General features: G+C 41.9%; 1 protein-coding gene across 1 annotated transcript; it reads left to right on the forward strand.

The window, feature by feature from the left end:
- Positions 1–606: 606 nt before the first annotated feature.
- On the forward strand, positions 607–19,635 carry gpr139 (G protein-coupled receptor 139). The gene is made up of 2 exons (XM_086184608.1): positions 607–890; positions 14,179–19,635. Exons 1-2 carry the CDS (start codon positions 743–745, stop codon positions 15,150–15,152), a joined length of 1,122 nt encoding a protein of 373 aa, XP_086040734.1. The 5' UTR covers positions 607–742; the 3' UTR covers positions 15,153–19,635.
- The last annotated feature ends 7,761 nt before the right edge of the window (positions 19,636–27,396 follow it).

Raw genomic sequence — 27,396 nt, forward strand, 5'->3', positions numbered from 1 at the left:
TGTTTATACGCTCCCAGCTATTCTGGAAGACAGATGAGGGAACTTGTGGTCAGAGGCAGAAATGTCAAATGTCACTCGAGCGGCTGCTGAAGACAGGCGAGACACAATTCCTCCTTCTCCATGTTCTACTTAACACTTAATGTGTCTTTTCACACATCTGTCTCCACATTATTGTGTCTTCACTGCCCACTGATGAGAGCAGACTTCTTCTTTCTCTCAGCATCCATCCACCTTCTCGCCTCGCTCTCCTCCCCCCGTCTCCCCTCCCAGTCTCTCTCCCTCACTTGCCCTTGCTCTCAATCTACCTTCCTCTCTCTCATTCCCTCTCTCCTCCTCCTCCTCCTCCTCCTGCAATGCACTCGACTCTCTCTCATTCCCCCTCACTCACACACTCAGGCAGCATCCTCCCCTCTCCACTTCTACCCTCATACTCACCTCTTCGTGCCTCCCTCTCCGCTCCTCTCGCCTCCTTCCTCTCCGTCATCTACTAACACATATCATCTCTCGCATCACCCCCCACAACCCCCACCCCATCTATTGTCTCCTTCTCTCTTTTCCTTCTACATTCCTTCCTCTCCTTTTCCCACACACTCAACCTTGCTGTCTCATGCACATACACTCATGCTGATTGGCACCCAAGGACAGAGCACCCTCTCTCCCGAACCGGCTACCAAGCAGTTTGCTCGTGTGGTCAGGCTTCTTGACACTGAGCTCAGCTGAGGAAGAGGACAAGGAAGAGGCCATGGAGCACAGCCACATCTTCACTGTTTTTTCCCCTAATGAGAGCACCTGGAGCCCAGGGCAGCATCCCTCTGAGGTTGCCCAAGGGTGCCCCCTCGGACCACTGCCTGTCATCTACTACAGTATCCTGCTCTGTCTTGGCCTGCCAGGTAAGAGATATGCACTCTTATTGTGTGTTCGCATTTAATCACATGCGTGTCTCCATCTGTGATCATTTTCAGATTATTAACATGCATCAGTGGGTTACAGAAGTTACGCCTTGCATCTTGATTTGTTGTGTCTGCAGGTTTTACTGAGTGTGCACGACAGTCTCTCTCTCTCTCTCTCTCTCTCACACACACACACACACACACACACACACACACACACACACACACACACACACACACACACACTCACACACACTGTTGATTTGTTGTACTGACCTTGTGCATACACTACTGTATCTGCACGCGCCTGTCTACTCTGACTGTGTTTGTACATTTGTTGCTTTACTCGAAGATGAATTAGAGAATACGTACGGCAAAAATATGTGCAGAGCATCATTCAATTCGATTTTTGATTTCTCCTCCAAATGCCTCCGGAAAAAAAAACAAGAATATACAGACACTTTAGGATTTTCTTTTTATCAAGCTAGAATTGTTTAACATGCCTGTTTTTTTGTGACAAACAGTGTGAGTAATGAGTCCGCTTTGACCTCAGGGACAAGTGTGCGTAATATGGCTCCATAAATGAATGCTGCTACCTTGTTGCGTCTTTAGCATTGACTGATTAGTCTGTTCAGAGTCATTGTCAGGGCCCCGCTGTGTGATCCATGATAGCTGACCTAATCTCACACAGGGAGGCAAAGTGGTATGTGCGCGTATGCTGTTGAGAGACCGAAAACCTGGAGGTCAGATGAAAGAGAAAAGGGTCGAGATTGGTGTTGGATGCTCTGCTGTCAATCTGACGCTAAGTATTTGTTTTTTAATGTGAAATGTTGAGGCAGACCTTTTATCAGTTCAGTCCCAGAAATGAATCCATCTTACACTATACATCCTTTTTTTTGGATTAAGATTGTTGTTTTTTATTTCAAAAAAAATCCGCAACTAAATGCCTCTCCTCATGCCGAGACTGCAGCAGCTTCACTAATTTGCCCCTTTGTATTAGTATAGTATTTCTTTTGATCCCATTTTGCCTAATTATTTACTCTGTGGTTGCAAATCACGTCTTACACACACACTCACACACACAATTCTCTTTGCTGTCACTGAAAGTTGCTTTCTGTGCTGCCACCATTTTATCGGTTTCTTCTGCTGAGTCGTCGTCACAAATGTGATTGAGGCTGTTTGTTTAATCACTGTGCAACAATAACCTAAGAGCGAATGCATTCTTAGAATAGTTGTCTGAATGAATGGCGAGGTTGAGAACAGGGGGCTGATACTTTGCAGCAGCGAGTTCAACTTATTCAATCATCATGACACAACTTGTTCCGCTCAAGCTGCATCGTGAATGTTTCATGAGTTCGGCGTGTGTGAGTAGTAGCGGTGTGACCTACAGACCTATGCGTATTTAACACTCCTGATTGATTGGAGGCCGTTACCTTGATTACCAAGCTGACTTTTCAGTTAACGGCAACAGGATTGTCACAGACGATGCCATGTCAAACTTGACCTTTATACTGCAGACAAGCAGGGGTCACATGAAGAGCACAGACTCAAAGATGAGGTGGAAGGTGAGGGGAAACGAGATTACGCAAGTGAAGTGGTGGGAAGTGATTACTGTATGCCCTGAGCGCTTGATCATAAAGCTCTACTTGAAAAAGGAGGGATCGACAGGGAGAGTTAAAGGGAGGCAAGGACACCCGGAAGAAGGGGGAGAAGGACTGGAGTTAAAAGAGAGATCACCGCTGTAAGAGAGAAAGAGAGAGAGAGAGATTAATAACAGCAGAACCAGTGAAGTAGCACCTCTGAGCCCCGAGTGGGGGAGCTGCAGATGACAGAGCTGAGACGAATTGCCACCTTTTTAATTAATCGTTAACTCTCTCTCTCTCTCTCTCTCTCTCTCTCTCTCTCTCTCTCTCAGCTCGCTACACCACACAAGACAGAGCAGCCGTGTGCCGGCATGGCAAACAGCACAATGAAGGAGTCTTTGAAACAGCCTTTGACATGTTGGCTTGTCAGACGTGGGGCGTGCTGCATGTACAGTGCGTCTCAAAGCACTCACAGAAACTTTATAGCATGTTGAATTTAGGGAAGCCCGCAGGAGACGAGGGGGGAATGTGGGAGGTTGTGTAAAAGCATTCCTGTATATTTAACCGCTGCTCAGGTGAATCCTTGCTGAAGCTGCTCAATCTTGAACTAGTTTCCAGAAAATGAGCTAATATGTCTACATGAACGCTAACATCTGTTCAGAGAGCATACGCTCTCATGTACTGCGACAGGGCGCGAGGCCGTCTACTGTTTGCTAATAATTCATGCATTATAATTAATCAATTAACTGGTTGCCGGGAAAGTCAGCGTCACCCAAATGAGACAGCATGTATTTCTTCGAGTGTAGGATCCCTTTAAAGCGGATGAAATTTTGCATAATATTGCTAAATCCTGTTTTCTTCACACGCTTCTTCAAAACCATTTTTATTCATTTGCAAACACGTCTCGTGTTGTGCCGTGTGTTAAACCTATTCAAGCATTAATGAAGAGCTGAGCACGGCAAATCGTCAGCGTGGTCGATGGAGCCGATAAGAAATGGCAGTCACTTTTCAATAAATTAATTAACACTTATTATTCATTTACTTGTATTTTTTTTGCAAAATAATTTACAAATTGGTTTTATGGTTTGTAAATAAATGAGTAATAAATGAGTTTTCTAGTTTAAAAATAAAAGTAGGGGAAGAACAAATTAGAGGAAATAGTTAAATTAAATCATATTGAACTGAATACTAAAGTTATGTAAAACTCACTTGCATACATGATATAAACAGTTATAGTATATTTTGAATCACTAATGACAGTAATTATACTATTGTGTGTACAACTGTACATTTAATGTAAAAGGTTAGTCTTGGCCTTAGAAACAATTGTGTACAAATAATAATATTCATTCTTCGGTGTATATATAGCAACTTTTTTAGAGTTTTAAGCAACAACTTACGATGTCTATCAGTAAATTGAGTTGACTTGGATTATTCGTGTGACGTGACAACAAGGAGACATTTTTGATGTTAATTCTGACACTGACATGTATGTACTAGCAGCCATATAGTTTTAACCTGATACCAGTGTATTCAAAAATATACACGGATATTAAAATTCTTGTTACTTTGTACAACAATGTTACCTATCAATCAACCGGATCAGTGTGTAGACTTGCATCCTCACCCGCCATTTTTACCCAGTATCAGACACATTTCAGATACTGATAGAGGAATCAGAGCAATTCTAAAAATGTGGACATGTTTGTGCAGAATGTTGGTTGTTCTTTCACCAGATGCTCGGCACTTATGACCATCTGTTCCATGTCAGAGTGAAGGCCACGTGTGAACAGCCACCTAATGAAGAGATGGTCCTGATCGATTTTCAGTTTAGACTATTGATCTGTCAATCTGCACCAGCGAGAGGGCATCCATAGTCGGATGGGGACCTGTTAATAGATACTATCACACTAAATCTGCAGTGTAAGATTTGGTGGCGTAAACAGAAGGAAAAAAGACAGGATGTGAAGGTTTCTGTTGATGCTCTCCTGGAAGCAGGAACCCAAAAGTATAGTAAATAGTCAGGGAAATCACACAAAATTTAGTCCTGGTTTGTGTCCACTCTTGAGAAAAGTGAGGGGGTGGGGACGGGGGCATGTCAGCTTGTCTGAGGAAGACAGGCCAGAAAGCACGCAGGACGACAGAGGGGAGGGAGGGGAGGGAGGGGTTGTTTGAGGCAATAAATCAGAGATGTTGTTGATGCAGAGCTGACTTTGTTTGACCAGCTACCAACAAAAAGCTGTCAATGCTGCTAAAAGTGCTGCAATCAGCTCAGTGCAACAAAACTCTGGATGTTGCTTGGCATTCTTTAGACAACCACTCTCATTTTAATGTAAAATTTTCTTCGTCATCTTGTATCCTTGTATTCTTCTCCCTGCATTTCATTTCCCAACAGTCTCTTTGACTTAATTTCGCCTTTTAATGCTTTTAGAGGCCAGAGTCACACAACACTTGGAGGGTACATTATACCTGATAGCATTATTTATGAAGATGTCACACATTTTAAAGCAGGTTTATGGGCAATGCCATTTCTCTGGCTGCAAGTTTCGACTCTGTAAAGGACAATAGTCTCCACCAAAGTTTGACTGTGCGCAGCCTGTCTGAGAAATAGACGACAGTAGAGGTGAGCAGAGGCAGTGTAGTGAACACTGCAGTAGCATCAATATCAGCAGCAGCAACCCGTGCGTCTCATATCCTTGTTACATATAAATATCCACTTTTCAGTTTGTCTTTCCCTCACGTCTTTCTAGTGTATTTCCTTTTTTTTTAACAACAAACAACCAGCACCCACCAAAATAATCCGTCATTAAACTAATTCAACACCTCTCTCAAAGCCATTCAGTGAAAACTGAACGTTCTCATGCTGGTGAATGGCGTTCATCTAAATATGTTCAGCTAAATATGCCAAAACTGCCTACCAGAGAAATCTGGCCCTTGACCCCCTTTCCACTGTAATTGTAGTCTTCTCTGTGTAAGCAGTCGTAAGGGTAAAGATGCTTTTTTATGTCTTATGTCTTTATTACAGAACGTTTTTATCTGTGTGGCTGAAGCCGCATTTAGCTGGAAATCAATATGAATTGCCTTAGATAATGTTTTAAACATCAGTGACGTGTATGTTTCGAGCGTAGGACAAGACCAAAACATAAAGGTTTGGTTACACCTGACACAGCTAACACAGACGAGTTAGAGCTGGCTACATTCCAAGACTTGCTTTGGGAAAAGAAAAAAAAACAAGTATGATGTAGAACTTTGAAATGTACTTAGATTAGATTTGCACAAGTAGTGTCAGAGCACAGTTCCAAATGTACCTTTCTATGTTGTACAAGTTTTAGAAGGTACATTATCACGTAATCATAAAAATAGGCTTTTTAATTGAAAAGGATGTCTATGCAAGCAGTACGGCTGCATTCAGACCAAATCAGGTGCTGCAACAGTTCTTACATTAGAGTGGGGGAAGTGTGTTTTACCTGCAGGGGTTGGGGTTGCAATGCTTCTGCAGCACTGCAGACCAGTAAAGTTGAATCACAGTCTACTTTCAGATGAACAGATCCTGACATTACGCTGCATGATGCAACGACGCAAGCCTGTGATCGCAGGAAGAGTCCCCGGGAAGAAGCATTTTATTATGCTGTTGCATGTGGCAGTCCACTGTTTTCCTGAGCAACTGACAGTGAGCATGGAAGAGAAACTGATCGCTGCTGTGCTGCTGTCAGATAGTGGTGAAATCTGAGGCAAATATTTTGTTCCTCTCTTCCTTATTGTTGTGTACTAACAGTTGGTGAACAGCTTTTACAAGTGCATCTGGGTGAGGGGGTTATAGTTCACGTGCACGTCACACAATCAGGTTACGTAGCCACACTGCCGCACAACTTTAGCAGCCACTAATTTAGTCTGAATGCAGGCTTAAACTGACGACACGTTTGGCACACGTTTGAAGGAAGTGAATACCTGAGAATAAAGAAGATGGACCTAGAAAAGTCAAATGTCCGTGATTGGAACTGTCAAATATAAAGTTTATTGATAATTCTGAAATGGGCTATTGGATGTCAGACTTATGTTAAGAAAGTGTTGGCAATTGGCCTATTATAGTATCTTTATTCATATGAAGCCAGGGAATTTCTTTTTGTAAGATCTATAAGCGCGAAGCCGCCTGTAGTTTAGGCCTCTGTACTCTACTGGAGCACTTATCATTCTATATATAAAAGGTTTATCATTAGATTTAGAGATAGAGAACTGCACAGTGCACATTAGTCTCAATATAATTCAGTTTTTCTGCCAAGCTAAGTGCTTTTCATTTCTTCAGATCTTTCTTAAATGGAAAAAAAATGTTCCTTGTTAATTCTCTGCATGTCTCTTGTTGTGATGTTCATATCCAGATAAAGAAAGTGTTCAACAGGGCACTTCTCACATGTCCTGAAGTTCAGTTTCCAAATCTCCTCAGTACGTTGGACATTAGGAGTACACTTAGAATGGAGTCTGGTACAAATAAGTAAACATAAATATCTGCTGAATCTTTATGTTCCTCTATTATTCCACTTACTGCCGACAATGATTCGAGGGATTGTTCCTCAACTGTTGCGAGTACTTGTTCACCATTCGGAACTGCAGAGTCTTAAAATGAAGTTCAGAATTTTATCAATTTAATCAACAATGGACATTGAACACTTTAAATACATACTCATTTTACATATTTATTTTATCCGTATTTGATCTGCTGGCTTCTGATCAGTTCCAACAGAGCAGTCAGGGTTAAGGGCCTTGCTCAAGGGCACCTTAGCAGCGATAATGAAGGCGAGGCAAGAGTTGCTTCTTCACTTTCCCTAACCTGATTTATCCTAATGGTCCTGGGGATTGAACCTCCAGTCACAAGTCAAAACTCAACACTTCCTGTTCACTGCGTAAAACTGTTAGCGATTGTCTGCGTCTGAAGGGTATGGCAATTAAGGATGAGAACTGGTTGTTCAATTTAGGATTAAAACTCACAGTTCCGATTGTGATACTAGTGTCAGAAATGCATCTGATTCTGGCAACAAATACATGCACTTACTCGTGGTTGTACAGGTTCACTCTGGATGGTTTTGTTCATGTCTAAAAGAGTTTTATCCGAGCCAGGACGTACGACGAGGATGACATCATATCACATATGTACAGGCAAAGTGGGAGACAAAATTCTAAATACTGGATAAGTAATTGGCATCGGAGAGGAAAATAAATGACTTGGGAACATTACTTTTTGACCAGTTCTAATTTAAGACTTATAAATGAACCAATATGACAATATGAATTTTATGCATCCTTATCGCTGTTCATGGAGTTCTGAATTGAAATTTTAGGACACAAGCTGGCACAAGATTTAGACGAGCTTTTCCCAATTTGGAGAAATGCAATTTTCCATTTCAAATATTTAAGATCATTAAATAGTTTTGCAACTGCTATTACAGAACTGTTACAGCTAATGTAGGACTGAGCTTCACTTTTCTCAGCCACAATTGGCAGAGCAATATTGATATAGTCAGTCAACAGTGATAAAATACGGAAACGGTTTTGCAAAGAATTCATGCAGATTCTCTGAAAGGAGATTTCAATTAATCTGTCTTCTGCCCACTTCAGGATTATCCTCACAAAAAAGAATGCTTGATACTGTATGAACACTATTACACCACATTACGAGCCCAGTTCTATGTAAATGATTAAATGACATCAGGGAATTCCGATTATTTCAGACCATGTTTTAAAATCATGAATGTATACTTTTTTATATATACACTGTAAAGCAACTCTGTACTCCTGGTTTTTGTTCAGGGGAATTAAGGAATCACCCTGCTTTATGTCCGTTTTGACACTGTAGGGGAAATGGTTGTCATCAGGAACAAAGTGCGTGTGACCTTTGAAGCTTGCGCGCACACACACACACACACACACACACACACACACACACACACACACACACGCCTCTTCCTTTCCTGCCAGCACATTGTCATTCTCCTCTCTACCTCTCGATCTCATTCAGTCTTTCAGTCTAATCCTCTCCTCCATTCCTTCTCAATCACCTGCGCTCTTTATAACTCCCGTGACCTTCCGCGGACCACACTTTCCTTCAGGCTCTATTTCATCCATTTCATCTTCTTATCTTCTGGGTAACACGTCAACAATTCTCATCAACTGTATCTTAAAAAAACAGCAAAGCTTTTATTCATTCTTTCTCATTTGGGAGTGTCTTTCTCTTGGGGAACATCTTTTCCATTATCAGTGCTCTGTCTATGTTATATGAGGCCCACGAGGAAGCTTGATGACGACTGTGAGGGGAGGTTCCAGCATCTCTTTTTCTGGTTTTGAGGGGTTAAGTTGCACAGTGTCGACAGCCTGTCTGAACATGTCCCTTTAGCGGTGGGATGACTCAGCCTTGTTATACACTTCGGGGCACTTGCTGTGCCTTCTCTTTTCCTGCTAAACAACATCAATGGTCCCGTCCCTTGTTACATTACAGGAGCAGCAGGAGGAGCGGAGACATAAAAGCTCTCCCACACAAATAAATGGGGGGGGGGGGGGTCATCTATGTAAACACACACGAACACACGTACACACACACACACATACATGTTCAAATACACAAGCAAATGAGGACAGACTAACAACAGCCCATCATCTACCCTGTGGTCATTCTAACCGCCTCTCAGCAAAAGTCAAGCCCTCTGCTAACTTATCAATACCTAGAATGTGAAAGAGGAAAAGATGGGTACATTTTGCAAGTGTCCATATTGTGTTTGTCACCGCTTGAAAGTCCATAAGGTCACGTGGGAGATACAGATGTCTTTGCAAGCATGCATGGACGCCTGAGCGTGTGTCTCTAACTCCTTTGCTTCATTCTTGCAAAATGCCGAGCAGATCGGTGATGCGGACTGACATTTTGGGGGACATCGTCTTTTTTGACCAAAAAGGAACTTAAGTCCTTTTTTTTTTTTTGCAATAAAATTCCCCACTAACCCATACAAAACTCTGCTCTAAAGGTCAGCTGAGTCCAAAAATTCACTTTTCTTCAATTACAAGAGAGTGTCTCGTTTCCATGGCTACAACTGTCTGAATGCTGGGTTTTCAGGCTTTTTTGTTGCTAGATAACTTGTAGCATCTTAAAATATGAAGGCATGTTTACACTGATAAACACTCACTGCTAAAAGCTTGTGCAAAGTGAGAGAGGCTTTGTTTGTTGACCCTGTTTGAGTAAAATCTACAGCGATGCAGCTGGTGTGACATGATCACAACGTCAAAATATCCCAAGAAACTCTCTTGTCCGGGTTCAGTATGTGTTTGTGTCAGATGAGTCATCAGTGATTCACGCAGGGAGAGTAAAAAAGGACACTTGAGGACCCGTGACAATAAGATGATTCATTTAATCACCTGCCCTTTTCCAAACACTTTCTATTCAGACTGGAGGTCCACAAGAAAACTGATGAGATGTTCCTCCTTTTGCCCTCGGAAACTCTGCCTTTTTGATTTTGTCATCACAAGAAGCTGATTGGCTGTTGCTGCATTACCTTACATTCTAAAACCAAACCTGACGAGCAGGTGCCACCCCCGGCCAGCTTGAGTCAAACTCAGACGGGTCGGTTGTGCTTTCCCTGGCCCTTTTTCATTCGCTTGTGAATCTAACAGGGCATGTTAACATGTTAAAGATTGCAAAACTCTTTAGCTTGAATCAAACTGACCAAAGGTTGATTATGAAATCGATTTTTTTTTTTTTTGTTCAGTTCTGTCTTCGTTAAGAACCAATACTGGGCCATCTGGGTGCAGCACAACAGCCAGAAAAACATGGAAACACATTTTTCCTCAAGTTGTTGTCAATGGGAGAATGTTTCCTTCTCCCTTTCCTTGTCCAAGTAGATAAGACTTAGTCACAAAACAATATGAAATTATACAATAAAAATGGCATAACTTAAAAGTCTGCTATTTCATTCAAAAGTTAATCAGCACATAGTTTAGTCAGTTATGAGAAGACTTTTTTTTTTAAATAGCAGGAAGCAACTGTAATGTTTTCAAATTATGAAGAGTGATTTCCACTGAGCGATGAATGCACACAGTCTTGGACAAAGCAGGGACTCTGAAGCGGCTATTCAGCTTAAATGTGCATCATTGAGCTACTCTAGACTTTCCCAATATTATCGGACTAAATGGATTAAATATGCAAAACATGTCATTTCACTGGGGTTTTTTGACGCTTCAAACATTTTATTGTCGCAACAGTAATGAAGTAGCGTCATATCGTGAAGCCGCAGTGGTTTTTATGTTGTTTTGAGGTTTTGGAGGGGCAGAGGCTGGTGCAAATTAAACTGTAGGGCATTACATCATACTTTTAACTGAGAATTCCTGCCAAAATTAAAAACGAAAATGTAAAAAAAGAAGTGGGGGGGGGGGGAACCTATCTTGTCAGGCTAAATATGCATTTTTAATTGCAGAGCAATGATAGGCTCACATTAATATGTCAGTTTTGTGGAGTGGATTGATTAATGATTGTTGAAGGCCCGAATTTTGTGTCAACAAACCTAAACTAAAGGTCAAATGGCTGAACAACATCTGGGGTTTATCTGTGCTTGTGCCAGGAGCAGATTCATGCAGCAACAGAGACAACGTAAAGAGCAGGAGTCAATTGAAATGAATAGCCAACCCAGCATAAGCTGGCTGCAGCCTAAATGGAAATGTCAAGCTCACAGTGGAACCCCTTTGTTTGTATGTGGAAGGCCGCATCTCACTGGGGAACATGAGCAGAATGATACCCCGCCAGCAACAGTCAACAATTCACTGTTTCCCTTCCAGCATCGCTCCTCCCTCTGCAACGAGTGGACAGAGACAGTAAGAGAATTGACAGGAGAGGAGGTGTGAGAAAGTGAAGCATTGATTGGGAGATTTGTAATGGATTATCATTGGGAGATTTTTGAGCAGGTCACGTCTCAGCAGCAAATGTTGCCTCAAACAAACAAGTGTTGATGAGATTCCTCCTTTTAGATGGACCAGGTGAGAATGCAGGTGTGCACACATGGTGAAAGGCAACTGTTTGAGTCTGTGTGGCTCCACATGGACAAAAGGGAATTGATTACTCAGATTCCAAATTTCCCTTTATTCTACTGTGAGTGTGTTACGGACAGAGTTTTACCAAAAAGGAAATTAGTTCATCGCATAACTAAACAAAACAATATGTAATAGGCCCCTACAATTAGCCAATATAAATGTAAGACAGCAAATTGGTGAATTTAGTTTCTCTGTAACATATTTATACATTTTTTTCTCATCAACAAAGCTAACCAACTGATTTATAATGACATCATTAATCTCTGGCTAAAAGAAAAATAAGACACTTGGAACCCCTTCATTTTAAGTTTTATCTAACCAGAGAGAGTACCAGTGTTGGCAAGGAGATGAAAGCAAAGAGTAAATGACACAATCAGTCAAGATTCAACATTAAAGCAATGGAACATGTCTGTGCAGAGGTTAGTGTGGTGTACAACCATGGTGGTGCTGGTGGGGGGGGAGGAGGTGGGGGTGTAACACAATCCAGCGGCCCCACACACATATCGGCTTGTCGAGTCTTGTAAACTGCTTTGACATCTTATTTATGGTTATTGATAGTTTCTACGTTAATGAATCGGCATATCCGTAATGATCTGTGTGTGTGTGTGTGTGTGTGTGTGTGTGTGTGTGTGTGTGTGTGTGTGTGTGCGCGCGCATGTCTTCTGCTGCACATCCTCAAGTCTGGCAAGGACATCTTTAGTCATTATCTGGAGCAGGCTTTGTAATTCGTAATCAGCTGATAGAGGCTGAGGCTGTGAAGTGTGATGTACCAGGCTCTTAGATGCCATATTTAATCCAATCCCAGATCTATTACTGAACAGAGGACGGGACTGCAGAACGTTTATTCCCTAAACACACACATGCACATGTATGCTATATGGGCAGTGACGGCTACTAAGTGAATTGATGTCTCAGTGATGCAAATCAATGTTGAAGATGTCTTCTTTCTGTGGACGTATACATGAAGGCAACAAATGGAGCTGAGGGGCGATTCTCCCTGTGCTGCATTACTAGTTTAAGTGATGGAACAAGTTCAGCATGAAATAGAAATATTCAGTCAAATTTGAATAGTATTGATTTCCTTTAATAAAAATGCCTTTCAATTTTACACATCAAGTCACACGTGTTTTGTATGCCCTCCTTGTGTCCTCTGTCTTTTCTGCCACCAGCCTTTGTATATTAAAGTAGCATGCCAACTTTTTCTGAAATATGCTCATTGTTAATCCTCCCTGGCGACAGACAAGAAGATAGACACCGTTTCATAGACCAACAGAGACTGTTAGTTAGCTTAGCGCAATGAATGGTAGCGGTTAGCATAACTCTCTCATCCAATACACATTTCTGCAAAACTCTTCTTGTCTGCCTTATTTGCGGTTGTGCATAACATTCCGTGTAAAGTAACAATTTGGCATGAAGGGACTTTTTTATTCTAGAAGACATAGAACTACTTTTCTGACAAAAACACGGTGCAGGGATTCTCCTCACCATGGCTGACTTTACCTCTGGACAAACCAAACTCCTGAGCCTCACTGGATGGCTTTTGACAGAAGTACTACCATTCATTGTACTAAGCTAGCTAATGCTCACCTATGGGCCTCAGCTCCTTCTGTACTAATGTGAGGAAGATAACAGTAAAGCCAGTATCTTTGTGGTTTTGGAAAGGTTGGGGATATAAACTGTAACTGTTCAAAAATCTGGGAGCAATCTGGGAATAAAGAGAACAGGACAACAAAGGGACAAAGATGTGTAATAATTTGCTAAAATTGCTGCAAAACTGCGGTTGTTTGGAGAAGCTCCTCCTGCCTGATGCAGGTGCACCGAGGTCTTGCTTCGGTAAAAACAGCAGCGTGATAAATCACATCAAGACATTTCCACGCACCAACAACGACATGAAACAACAACCCCCCTCATCTGCCTGCGCTCTTTAGCTGTCCTGTAAGGAAAAATACACAAAAAGGATGATGGAGAATATTTCATTTGGTAACATGGAAATGAAGGTATACCAGGAGATATGCAGTACAGATTTAAAAAGAGAGACATAATAGAGACATGGGGGGGGGGGGTCCTTTGTTTTAGGAGATAAATTGCTGCCGGCAAGGTGGCAGGCAGTGGAGAACTCAGCAGATTGCAGAGGCTGTGAAGCTTCACGTTGCCCTCCTGTTTTTGTTGTGCCTTTACTCTTATTAGAGATAACAATTCCGCCAAAGGCAGAGGCAGGTGCTGCTGGAATTACACAGCAGGTGTGGACGAGGAGGGGAAGAGAAGGGCAAAATAAACAAGGGACGGATTATAGGGGAGCTGGTTGATGTTTAATGCTAACTGGAGCAAGTGTGTAGATTATAACGTTTTTGTGTGAAATCTGCACCAGCTCTTTGTTAGATATATAATGAAACTTCTGACTGTGTCAACACAGTTTGAAATAATTTCTGTTCTGTTCTATCGCTGTTTCTGTCCAGTATATTGCTCGTGTTTGTTTCCCCCTTTTCGATTACCTGCCCACTAACACCAAATTTATCTGTTTCTTTCCTTTCCCTAACCTGCATCCATTCCTTTTCCAATTTCCTTCCCCATTACTTCCCTATTTCCCACATCTATCTATCAATCATCTTCACCCACTCTTCCTCACCCCTGTTCCTTCCCCGCAGCCAACATCCTGACTGTGGTTATCCTGTCCCAGCTGGTGCTGCGTCGTCAGAAGTCCTCCTACAACTATCTCCTGGCATTGGCAGCCGCGGACATCCTGGTCCTTCTCCTTATTGTTTTTGTCGACTTCATATTGGAGGATTTTATTTTGGCCACACCATTGCCGACATCTATAAACAATGCAGTTCAGGTTTTGGAATTCTCCTCCATCCATACCTCCATCTGGATCACCGTTCCTCTCACCATTGACCGTTACATTGCTGTTTGTCACCCGCTACGCTACCACACGGTCTCCTATCCAGCCCGCACACGAAAGGTCATATTTGCCGTGTACATTGGGTGTCTACTCTCCGCTGCCCCTTATTACTGGTGGCCTGAGCTGTGGCACAGCCTGCCCGGTGTGGGCAGTGGTGGTGGAGGAGAAAGAAGAACTGTGGTGCAACATGTCCTGGTGTGGGCCCACTGTGCCACTGTTTACCTCCTCCCATGCACCGTCTTCTTCTCCCTCAACGCTGTCATTGTGCGTAAGCTACGCAGACGCCGCAGCTGTTTCCGTCTACGTGGCTACTCCACTGGCAAAACCACCGCCATTCTCCTCGCCATCACCTCCATTTTTGCTGTATTGTGGGCACCACGTACCCTAATGATCCTTTACCACTTCTACTCCTCCCCCCCAGCCTCACAAGGCGCCGGCCGTCTGCTCCACATGCTCACTGATTTGGCGAATATGTTAGCCTTGCTCAACACCGGCGTCAACTTCTTTCTCTATTGTTTCATCAGCAAGCGCTTCAGGGGCATGGCAGCAAATGTTCTGCGAGCACTGGTCCACTGCAGGAAGCAGCCACCGCCATTCTATGCTAGTCATAATTTCTCCATCACAAGCAGTCCTTGGATCTCACCAGCCAACTCCCACTGCATCAAGATGTTGGTGTACCAGTATGACAAAAACGGGAAGCCCATTTGTATTTCCTCTTGAGTCCTCAGCCACCTGCAGCTGCCCCCACCATCAAGTTGGGGAGCATATTGGGGCTTTTGTCTCCCTGGCAACTACCTTTGCCTGCATGGGACGCTTTGATGCTTGAAAATGTCAACATGCCCGGTGGGAACACAGGTGACAGTTTAGCTCGCTTGGAGCGATAACACAGTGGTAGGCTAGCAAGGTGGAAAAGCAAACAACAGACGTGTGCTTGCCAGAAAATGGCCAAGGCCACTCACGTTCAATAAAGTAATTACAAAGCAGCAGCAAGCATCAAATAGAATGTTCCACCATGCAAAAAATAAAAAACGCTACTATAAGTGACTGACTGCTGCTCCAGACTTTGTTATTGCCAGAAATCACCGGCTGATGAAGGGATATCACCACCATCTATCACCAACTTTTATGAGCCGCCATTTCTAACAGCTCCCTGTATCCTTGGTGAAGCATCAGATGCCGGGTGACATTATTTCATTAACGGACGTTCTCGGTTGCACACTGCTGCAGACAGTGAAGAACAGCTGTGTCTTTGTCTGCTGGGAGTCATTTCCAGAAAGCAGCCATCCAATCAGAGTCAGGCCACGAAACATCTCACCTACAGGGGTGATTCACTCAGGCACAGCCATTGATGGTGTGTCCACTGCCCAGCAAATACTGACCGTCTCTCAAGTCATGTAAAAGAACGCTGTTGTTTCTAGTTTATTATGCAGAGGATGTGTTCATTTGGGCTTTTACAGACTCTTTATGTGTGAGTTCATCCACAGTTTATGCCTCGACATGGAAGTTATCCCACATCCCAGATTGTTGTATAGGCACTCTGAATATTGTTGGATGAAAATTTATTAATGGTAGACATGACTGTTATTGTAGCTTCACAAAAAAACAAGAAAAAAAAAGAAAAAAAGGTGTGGCTCCAAACTAGTAATATAGTGATCACATTTCCAATATTAGAAAGAGGAAATTTCTGCTAGTAGTAGATAGTCCTCTATTAACTATTAATGGAACTTGATGATTTACTGTTCGACATTATCTGGAAGAATATAATGAATGTAATCTTTTTTAGCTGTGAGAGAGAGGAGAGAAAAATCTGCTTCTTCCCATCAGCTTGTTCTCACCGTCCAGGGTTTTCTGTCGCTTAATGCAGCAGCAAATTTGGTCTCAGGGCCACAGACGCATTTAAGCTCTGCTCATTGTGCTGCTGGATGATGGCGGTTCACTACCATTTCACACTCAAACACACTACATCAACAGCTGTCTCAGTGCAACCAGAAAAAATGAAGGCAGAGATGCACACACGCACGCACGCACACACACACACACACACACACACACACACACACACACACACACAGAGCTTGCCCTGCATTAAGATCAATGCATATCCTTTTTTGCAGACACCTTGAAGCATGTGCATTGTTCATCCATCTAGAATGGAACTGTGCCAAAGGCCAGATTTCTGCTAATACCTTCCTCAAGGGATCAGACACATCGCGCCCTTTTTTTTTCTTTTTTTGACAAATAAGGCTCTAAATCTGATGAATGTTTTGGTGTCATAGCATATAAAGTCATACCTTTCAAGTGCTTGTACAAAACTCCAAAATGTCTCAAGGAGGAAGAGGACTGTCTGTTTGTTCGTTCTTTCATTCACCTTTAAAACTGATGAAGCAAAAACTGTCTGTAGCTGAAAATCAGGGCGAGGAGTTTCGATTTTGGCCCATTATTCGCATTATTTATGATAACATTATCTTTGGTGCAGCGTAATGGAAAGATGCAGCTTTATAATAGATATTTTTCAATAAATACAACATACCAGTTTCCTTAAATAATCCTAAACTAGTTTTTATAATACATTTTTATATGATTTATCTTTGTTCTGACTTTGATACAATTATTGTAGTAAGTCAATGTGGGACGTTGTTGTCTGATGGCTGCTTCACAATGAACATTGAAAAATAAAAAAGACATATACTGTATCATTATATACGAAGAGGAAATTCCCACATATATAAACCTGTAAATAGCGTTCATGTCAACATCTAAGTGATAATCAATATAGGCAACATGGATTTTAATGAAAGTTTTTGGCGCTTAATTCCTGAAAACAAAATACAATTCCTGTGTCACATCAAAGTATTTAACCCACATTCAGTTAATTACATGGCTGGGTTGTCAGGACAACCAATTTCTATACAAAATCTTTCTCATCATAACCTCCATCCCATTTGATGTGAATATGCATGTAGTGAACAGGGTCACATGCTTTTTACACCAATTAAATCCCCGCTGACAGGAAAGGATCATTATTCAGCAATGCAATATTTGGGCTGAAAACAGAAATCATTCTTGTAGAGGAAATGTGCCTTTAAAATGTGCAATTCCATTGAAAACACTTTGCAAATGTGTGTCAAAAACATCAAAGGTGCAATAAAAAGAGAACAAGCAATTAAAAACATAAAGCACACGAATATGGGATGTGAAAAATAACACCGCAAACACCGATTTATCAATAAGAGCTCACTCTGCAAGAGGAATCATGTTTCGGACCCCATATGAATGCTCGCAGGGAAGATTCAAACGAAACATTTGTTTTGCAAAACTGTTAAAAGTTCCCAGCAATGTGGGACTCTGATGTACTGTCGTGACCCACTTCTGCATTGAAGTGCCGTGTAGGTGTAATTGACGACATTCTGAGAATGCCTCTGCTGGTTTAAAAGCAAATATCTTGTGACATTCAAAGAACTTTCATGCTCACGGTAGTGATGTTGACTCCTGTATAGGCAGGATTCTGAATGTTCCCCTATTGTCCAATAAAGAACATCATATACAGAAGAAAGACGAAGAACAATCTAGAAACAAAGAATTTGCACTGGGGGATTTTTTTCCTCTTAAAAGTCCTAAAGGGAATGTTGTCATAGGACCTATTGAAAAACCAAATACGGACATGGTTTGTTTGTTTTTTCACATCCCAAAAGCAACCTTTAAAATGTTGCAATGTGACCATAAGATAATGGAAATAATGCACTCCTGAAGTCATACAAAGAACCTTTAAGTGAAGACTAGAACAAAGAGAGGGTGTTTTTTAGAACATTCTGCATGATGAGCACCTTTAGAAAAACTTGATGAGGTCGAGAGAACGTACATACATGGAATAATCTTCCCATTTCTGTCTCCATCAAAGATGAGTGCTTCCCGTCATCTTTGTTCCACAAAACGGATTTTCTTCAAAATCGCAAAATGAACAAAGGAGTTCAGATTGCCACCTGTTCTTATCTTTTTCCCATTGTACTCCTCCCACTCATCCCTCTTTCCTCCCTCTTTATGTCACATGCATTCACTACGAGTTAATTTCACAAGTGTCCTCTTAACCCGTTAACTGATTACCTTTAACGCTTCACGTGCACGCTGAGCATGCCACTCCACCATCTCTCATTAGAACATCGATCCGTGTTCTCAGTAACCTTGAGTTAAAGCTGGTGGATGTCTGACTCTATTTGATGGACACACAACTAGTCATCACCCAGGGAGAACCTCAACCTCTCGTGCATCCCAGTCACAAAGCTGCAGGACGTTACATTTCATTAAAGACACTAAAATATGTGCTTTAATGATAATCAATATTACCTAATGATTAGACAGTGATCATTAAAAAAAAAAAACACAGAATAGCTTTGGCATTAAGGCTGAGGAGGTCATGCCAGATCAATGTTGCCATGACATTTGCTTCACGTGGAAATCCTATCTAGTGTTTCAGCCATGTTAATGAGACATTTGTGGAAGAACCAGGGCCGCCAGCGCTCCTCATTGCCTCAGCCTCCGGGGACTGAGTCGGGCATGCTGGGAAACCAAAGCAGAGGGATGTGCGGGCGGGTGGAGAGTGTGTCACATGCAGGTGTCCCTTTATCTCCCACGTGAGACACTCAAGAGCAGGTGGGAGGATGTGTGTGAGATGGGTGATGCCAAGAAATCCTCCCTATTATGAGAAGAGGAAAAAAAAAAGCCCATAATCTATATTTTCTACAGGCAGATATTAAAAAGATAATCATAAATCAGTCAGAGGGGGAATATTGTAGTCTCTCTCTCACACATCCTGCTCGGCTCGGTTTCCTCTCTCAGTGTGTGCACGTGCGTGTGTGTGTTTGTGTGAGCGTGCGTGTGTGTGTGTGTGTACATAATGTCTATGTTAGACACAAAAAAAGTGTTTGTGCCATAGGACCTGAAATGTATAGAATCAAATATGTTGTTATACTAAGTGAAGGATATAATGAAAATAACTACAGCACAGTATTATAACAATATATTCATGAATGTGAAAAAGACGCGTCTGGCATTTTTTCTGATCGTGACTTTCTACACAATGACCTTTTTTGATCTCAGTCTTTTACCTCTCTTCATGGCAGTGTTTCAAAACTGTTTTTAGATTGTACTGGAGTGATATAAGCTTGCATAATTCCTTTTTTTCCTCCTAATGAATGTATTGACTGTATAAAGAGTATGTATTACTGTGCTGTGAGAAGGTATGCAGAAAAGTAATGGCCAATATTAATATTTTTGATTAAAGAAATAAAGTACCTCTAAAGATTGCTGATGATTTATGTCTTTTTTTACATTTTAACTCAAAAGAAAGTGAAAATTACTCTGGATTTCAAATCAGGAGACCAAAAAGAGAAGTAATATTCCATCTCGCAGTGTCTTTTTATTCAATTTCAGTGTCCTAGTTACACAACTTTCGCTGCTACTTTCACTTTCTCAAAGAAGCACCAACAAAGATCTTTTATTTCACAAAGGAATAACCATCAAGATTCCAGTCCCCCTGAAAGGAACCCATCAAAAGATTTTCCTTGACTGACATTATTATTGATTTTTTTTTTTTTAAAAGATGAATAATGATGAGGCCAATTTTTTTTTTAAAGATGAATAATGATGAGGCCAATTTTTTTTTTAATCTGATAAACAACTTAATCAAATGGACCGTGATTTCTTCGTGATTTGCCATTATTAGAAGGTGTAGGTACAATACTTGGGGTGTCCTTTCAGTGCCCTGTAGGTCAGTGTTTCCTATATAAAAAAGAACAATTTAAGAAGTAGTTTTGCTGGGCTGCAGTGGCCTCTGCTGATACGAAGGTAAAATGTCACCAATGCATAAAATTGATATTCTTGTTCAATTCTCTTTTTTGATTTGGCAGAGTATCTCACTATTGCGATGATTTTAAATGAGATTAATGAAACCGCATGTGAAAGGACGGAAGTGTCAAAGAACCCACATATATATGTGTGTGTATATATATATATATATATATATATATATATATATGTATATATATGTGTGTGTGTGTGTGTGTGTGTGTGTGAGAGAGAGAGAGAGAAAGACATCCATTCATCCATGCAAAAATGCAAATAAGAAAAATCTTTATGATATGATATGATTTCAGTGACAGAAGCAAAGCTGTTTCAGGTTGGTTCGATTCTTATTTACCAGATTGGAATACTTATTATGTATGTTTACAAAATCTTAGAATTGATTCTAAAAAAAACCTTCTCCAAAACTTTACTTTAAAAGGGTAAACTGGATACTAAGCATCTACATTGATTCTTCTCAGAAGGGTTTCGAGATACTGGAGGAATTAACTCCTCTGTGTGTGTGCGTGTGTGTGTGTGTGTGTGTGTGTGTGTGTGTGTGTGTGTGTGTGCGTGTGTGTGTGTGTGTGTGTGTGCGCGCGCGTGTGCATGAGTGCGTGTGTGCATGAGTGCGTGTGTGCACGAGTGCGTGCGTGTGTGCTGTGCCCAATTAAATCTTGACAGCAGAGATGAGTCAAGCGACACTTTGTCCCTGTCACCTTCAGGATAAGTGAGAAATGAAGCATCATGTATATTAGAACAAACACACACGAGGAGATAATGTTTTATGTGCCTACAATCCTTCTGAGTCTAAGTTAAAGCAACACAAGAGTGTCAGTTTTAACCCCCCCCCCCTTACATCCACAAACACTGTTAGCAAATCACTACCTGTCGTGTATTCGCAGTCTACCAATCGTCAATACATACAACTCATGAGAAGCCAATTGACATCCATCCATCCATTTTCTTCTGCTTATCCTGTTAAGGGTCATGGGGGGTGGAGCCTATCCCAGCAGCCTTCAGGCGAGAGGCGGGGTTCACCCTGGACTGGTCACCAGTCCATCACAGGACCAACACATAGAGACAGACAACCATTCACTCTCACAGTCACACCTACGGTCAATTTAGAGCATCAATCAGCCTCGTCCTCTCTTGATGTCTTTGGAGCCAGGGCTCAAACCTGGAACCTTCTTGCTGTGAGGCGACAGTGCTAACCACTGCACCACCGTGCCGCCCCAGTTAACACCTCTCTTGCACACAAAAAAAACCCATTCAGCTTGCAAACATGACACATTTCCCTGCATTAACAATTAAGTTACCAGATGCCAAATCAGTGTGTCAGAGAAACAACCCGTGACTTGCCTTTTTCAATAAATCACTTACTGGACAGACTGAAGTCACTCTACTTTTCATCAATACAGTAATATACATAAGTAGCCCTGTCTGATGGACATGCTTCAGTCAGTCCTGAATGAGTGGGGACTAGATGAACTAGATGTAGAAAAAGAAATATCAGTTGATGAAAAAGTGTGTCTGTGCACACGCAAGTGTGTGTGCACACGCAAGCGTGTGTGTGCGCTTTCTGCCGTGTCTTAGCAGTATGTTGACGCAGTAATAAAGACGGATGAGCTTGTCTGCTGCTGCTGCTGCGTTTAGGCTGAGGTTCACTGGGAGCGCATGAGTGTGTGTGCACGTGAAAAGATCTATGTATTATTTATTTGGACCTTAGGCCTGTGTGTGCTTTTTGATATAGGAAAAAATAAATTAATTAATTAAATGTGTCAAATAGATGACAAAAGATGTATAGATACTGCAAAATAAAAGACATCTATATCAAGACCATTTAATGTATATGCTGTCAATCTCCAAGGAAGCGGCAATAAATCAAACCACCGTGGACAAGAGTCTGGAGGTTTGTTCACCCACCAAAAACTAGATGCATTTTTAACTGCTCAAAAAGATTGAAACTGAACCAACACGTTCACTAAATGAGTATTAAAATGACCTGTGAACCATTGTCTTCATCACTGTTCATGTATCCAATCCCTCTTTCATTCGCTCATATTTGCGTGATGTAATGACTTCCTCACTGCAGCGCATAGAGAAGGGTTTCCAAACTTCAAATAACAAAATTCATGTTCGCTACTTTCAATTTTTTCAAAGGTTTTGTTCCATTTTCCATTTCTCAATGAATTTATTGGTAGATACTATTTCTGTGGTATGTTTTTACAGATTGTTTTGATGCCTCCAAGTGGCCAAAAAAATCAGTTAAGAGGCAGTAAATTGGAAGAAAAAAAAATCATGTTAATTAAAAAGTTTTCCCTTTTAAATATACAATAAACGTGCTAATTCTTTCATTTTAGTACAGTTAACATTGTTATGTGCTGCAGGATTTATATTCTGTAACATTAAGATTTGGGGAGATTAAAATAAAAAGGTGCACCATCACGAATCAGGGAAGCTAATGCTTTGTATTCATTTTCTGTTAAATACATCTCTTAACAATCAGCTGGGGAGCTTCATGTGGCACTCGTGCCTTTTCTGTGATAAAGAGAGATGACGAATCCATGTTAATCCCCCCCTTTCATCACATCTTGTCCATCTCCCCAGCTGCCTCGCCTCTGCCTGTTTAATCTACTGTATTAACCACTGTGCCACCCCCTCTGCTTTCATCTAGCCAACCAAACCACCTTGATGTTGGAGGGGTGCTTAATTTACAGAGGTTAGCTTCAAACAAACGGCAACTCCAAACAACTGCAGACACAAAAGGTCACCTGTGAAGTTGTCGCCCTGCATTTTTGTCTGTGCATTATGCACAAGCACCTGACAATTGTGTTTGTGGCATAAAAGATGGGTTCAAACACTGAAGGACCACAGAACAGCGCAGGTTGATCTGAGGATATTCTACCTGGTGGTGCAATGCAGAAACCACATGATAAAACTGAACCTGCAATGAAGTGAAGTTTAATGAGAGCAGGTGTCATAACTTTGATGCATGGACAGAGGAGAGTCTCCCTGCTTTCCTGAGGGACACACAGTGACATGATGGACAACACAAAATGATGGCTGTAGCTTTAATGAGACAGAGAAACTCCTCTGCTGCCATCTCACTTCATCCTTCATCTCCACTCTACCTCCTCCACCTCCTCCTCTTCCTTCAGTCCAGAGGTCGGCTGCAGGTCAGACTCACACAAAGGTGTAGCAAATAATAGATGATAGTGTATTACTACCACCACCTTTCTGTAAGGATGACCTCTGCAACCTCTCCTCCTCTTCCTTGTTATTCTCCTCTGTTTGCAAGGTGCTCGCTATAGTCCTGTAATCCTGCTTTTAGCTCTCTCTCTCTCTCTCTCTCTCTCTCTCTCTCCCTCCCTCCCTCCCTTTAGTTTCTGTCATAACTCAAATATCACATCAAAATGCAACAGCAAATGGCGGCAAACACCAATCCATCAAAATACTCGAGCTGAGAAGAAAATGCATATATGATGAGGAGCAGAAACAACACAATGCAACACAAGTTTGCTGATCAGGTCCATTTTTCTTTGAAGAGCACTTTTTCAAAGCGTAAACCCGGTGACCCAACTTTAAAACAATTCCCTGCAGCTTTGTTATTCAGTGACGCTTCATAGATTTTGCATCTAATTGATGGTAAAGTTTGTTTTCTGATACTCTGGTGGGAATATGGTGACTGCCAGTTGGTCTGGTTCATTATAGCTGAACGTGTGATCAAATATTCGGAGTCCAATCATAATAAGGTTGATAATACGCCTGATGTGTGCATTTTATATATTATATATTTTTTGATATAAATATATATTTGTTGTTTAGATGTCAGGCTGCACGGTAGTGCAGTGGTTAGCACTGTGGCCTCACAGGTAGAAGGTTCCTGGTTTGAGCCCTAGCTAGAACACAGGATCTCTCAAGAGTAGTTTTTAATCTTAGCACGCACACACGCACACACACACACACACGCACGCACTGAACCCTGCCTCTCGCCCGAAAGCTGCTGCCCCCTCCCCAACAGGATAAGTGGTAAAAAATGGATCGATGTTTAGATGTCATGAATTTCATTTTGGTGCAGATCTGTTCAAGACAAAATAGTTTGTCTGAGGTCACCTTGACCTCTGGTTCCATGATAAAATTGTTAATACTGATTAATCAAAATGTTTATTGTTTTTCATGTAAAATAATAATAAGGTAAGTGTGTGTGTGTGTGTGTGTGTGTGTGTGTGTGTGTGTGTGTGTGTGTGTGTGTGTGTGAAGATTAAAAGCTACTCTTGAGAGATCCCGTGCTCTAGCTAGGGCTCAAACCCAGAACCCTCTTGCTTTGAGGCGACAGTGCTAACCACTGCACCACCATGCCACTCTGTTTTGAGATGAGTTAAGCGTTAATGTTTAGGGTTTGAATGAGTGAGTGAATTAATGAATGAATCCCAGCTGATGATAACATCTCTCACACAACGAGGAATTAAATGCATACCCCAAAAGTGTTTTTAGTAAATGTGCGTGTGTGTGCGTGCTTGTGCATGTGTGTCCGTGTGCGTGCACGTGCATGTGTGCGCACGCGTGCGTGCGTGTGCCTGAATGCCTCGCTAGCTTTCAGAGGCTGCTGACTCTGTCCTCCACAGCGCCCTTTAACAACCTCCAGGGAGCTCCCTTTGAGCCTCCCGCTCCCCCCAGTTGGAGGACAGGAACTGAATTGCCCCCCTTCATCTGACAAAATAACAGCCACTGACAATGAGGAACATCCCATTTGACACCAGACAGACTCCAAAGACTTTTTGCTCTCTTGTGGCCAGCTGCTGGTCAAACAGTCCTGTGCAACTTCAAAGAGAGGTGAACAAAGTGAGGAGGTGGGTGGAGGAAGACAGCTGGTTGCTGGAGAGGTGCGAGTACTAAGGGTAACAAACCGAAGGAGGAAAAGAAACACAGGGTCCTTTTCCTTTTTGCATCACAGCTGGTTTTGACTGCACAGTGTCAGTGAGGGACCGATGTCAATAATATAACACATAATATAATTTAGGAAGCCACACAAGAGGTGGACATGCATCAGTTAATGTAGAAACACAGGAGATTTCCGTCATGCTCCCTTCTCACACTGTGATTGGTTTTTATAATCAGCTGACACAAACTTGAATTTGCTGACAGCCCATCAATCACATTTTGTGTGCAATCTGTTGAGCAGCACGTGCCAGCGGACACAGGCTACCATCAATATGCACCGCAGACACTCAATCCCTCCAGTGGTGTCATGCAACACATTAAATCTTCAAAAACCTCAAAATCCTCCCCGAGTGGTTTGTGTTTGGTTCCAGAGAACTACTCAACGTATCAGATTGCTATCGTATGATTCATCAGGTCAAGATTTATTCCTCATGTGACATTTATGGATAAAATTTTAAAACAGAAACGTCATGAATTGACCTTGTCAAGTATGATGATATAAAACCCACATATGTCAACCTAATATGTATCGATAATATGGATAGAATAGATGTGCACATGCATCGTGGTTTTGATATCAAATTGTGGGGTACTACACATTATTATTCATATCTTGTCCTTCTTTAACCTTTTTTTAGCTTTTAAATTATTGGATGAATTCAATTTTCTGGCATCGTATCTCGTTGTTTGCTCTTGTGGACGTCACATTTTCTTGGCCTTCAATGAACAAAAAAGCAAGGTATCCTGCAAGCCAAACAACCATATCAGTGGTTTGATCCAACCCTCAGATACAGCACCATAACCACATTCCCTTGTTATAAAATTGGTATCATGTTTCAGTTTCAAATCAGCCCATAAATCAAGGTTACAGAATAATTGTGGTTGTTAATGATACATTCTCTACATGTCATGTCCAATGAAATCCAAGGCCCCTCCAAATCCAGCATTTGTCCCAACTTGCCTCCTCACACAGAATTTCTTGCTAAATAGATGTCATCTGATTTACTTCCCTGTGGTCATTACTACGGCCACTTTCCCTGCCTGTATTTACGACCAATCTGGGCGTTTTTCTCTTGAGGCACACGACAAAAGTGATCACTAAACTAATAAAATCAAATACGAGGACACATCAGTAGTCAAGGACAGACATCATATAAACTCTCAAAGACACGAAAAAGACACAATCACTTACTCTTGGATATTATAAAACGATAACACAAAATGAAGCAATCATTTGAAATCTTTACGTCAGTATTGCAGCCAGAGAGGGAGTTCCTACTAATGTGGTTGACCTGATGTGGAGGAACCATACACAAAAAAAGCCTGGAGATGGATCCATCCATTTTCTTCTGCTTATTCCTGTTAAGGGTCGGGGGGAGGGGGGGGGGGGGGCTGGATCCTATCCCAGTGGCTTTCAGGTGAGAGGCAGGGTTCACCCTGGACGGGTCACCAGTCCATCACAGGGCCAACACATAGAGACAGACAACCATTCACACTCACAGTCACACCTACGGTCAATTTAGAGTATCAATCAGCCTCGTCCTCTCTTGATGTCTTTGGACTGTGGGAGGAAGCTGGAGTACCAGAGAGAACCCACACAGGAACAGGGAGAACATGGAGACTCCACACAGAAAGATCCCGTGCTGGAGCCAGGGCTCAAACCCAGAACCTTCTTGCTGTGAGGTGACAGTGCTGACCACTGCACCACCGTGCTGCTGCCTGGAGATGGAAAGGACTTTAATGTGTGTGTGTGTGTGTGTGTGTGTGTGTGTGTGTGTGTGTGTGTGTGTGTGTTTCATCCATGTTTCTCTACTCTGTAACTTCTTGGTTCACTGAGTTCACCATGTTCAGCAGTCTGGAGAGGTGGATGCCTTCTCTCTCACCTAATTCTTTCCTCTGTGCTCAATACAAAAGAGTGTGATTAATTGGTTTAGGTTGCAGCTATAAAGGGTCCAAATAAGTTGTCATTACTTGTCCCTGAGGTGCCCCTCTTTGATGTGGCTCAAAAACATATCATTTCCCTTGCTAGAACCTCACACACATATATCCAAAACTCATGGGACTGAAGTTAATTTGTGGGTGGCAGAGTTGAGACCAGTCATACCTGCCTTTGACTGAGGAAATAATCAGTGGTACTGCAGTTCAACACATTCAATATTCGGATCAGTTTCCATCTTTGCAGGGA

Source organism: Aulostomus chinensis, chromosome 18 (genome assembly GCF_037954235.1).
Source record: "Aulostomus chinensis isolate RoL2024-O1b breed Wild chromosome 18, RoL_Achi_v1.0, whole genome shotgun sequence".
Lineage (NCBI taxonomy): Eukaryota > Metazoa > Chordata > Actinopteri > Syngnathiformes > Aulostomidae > Aulostomus > Aulostomus chinensis.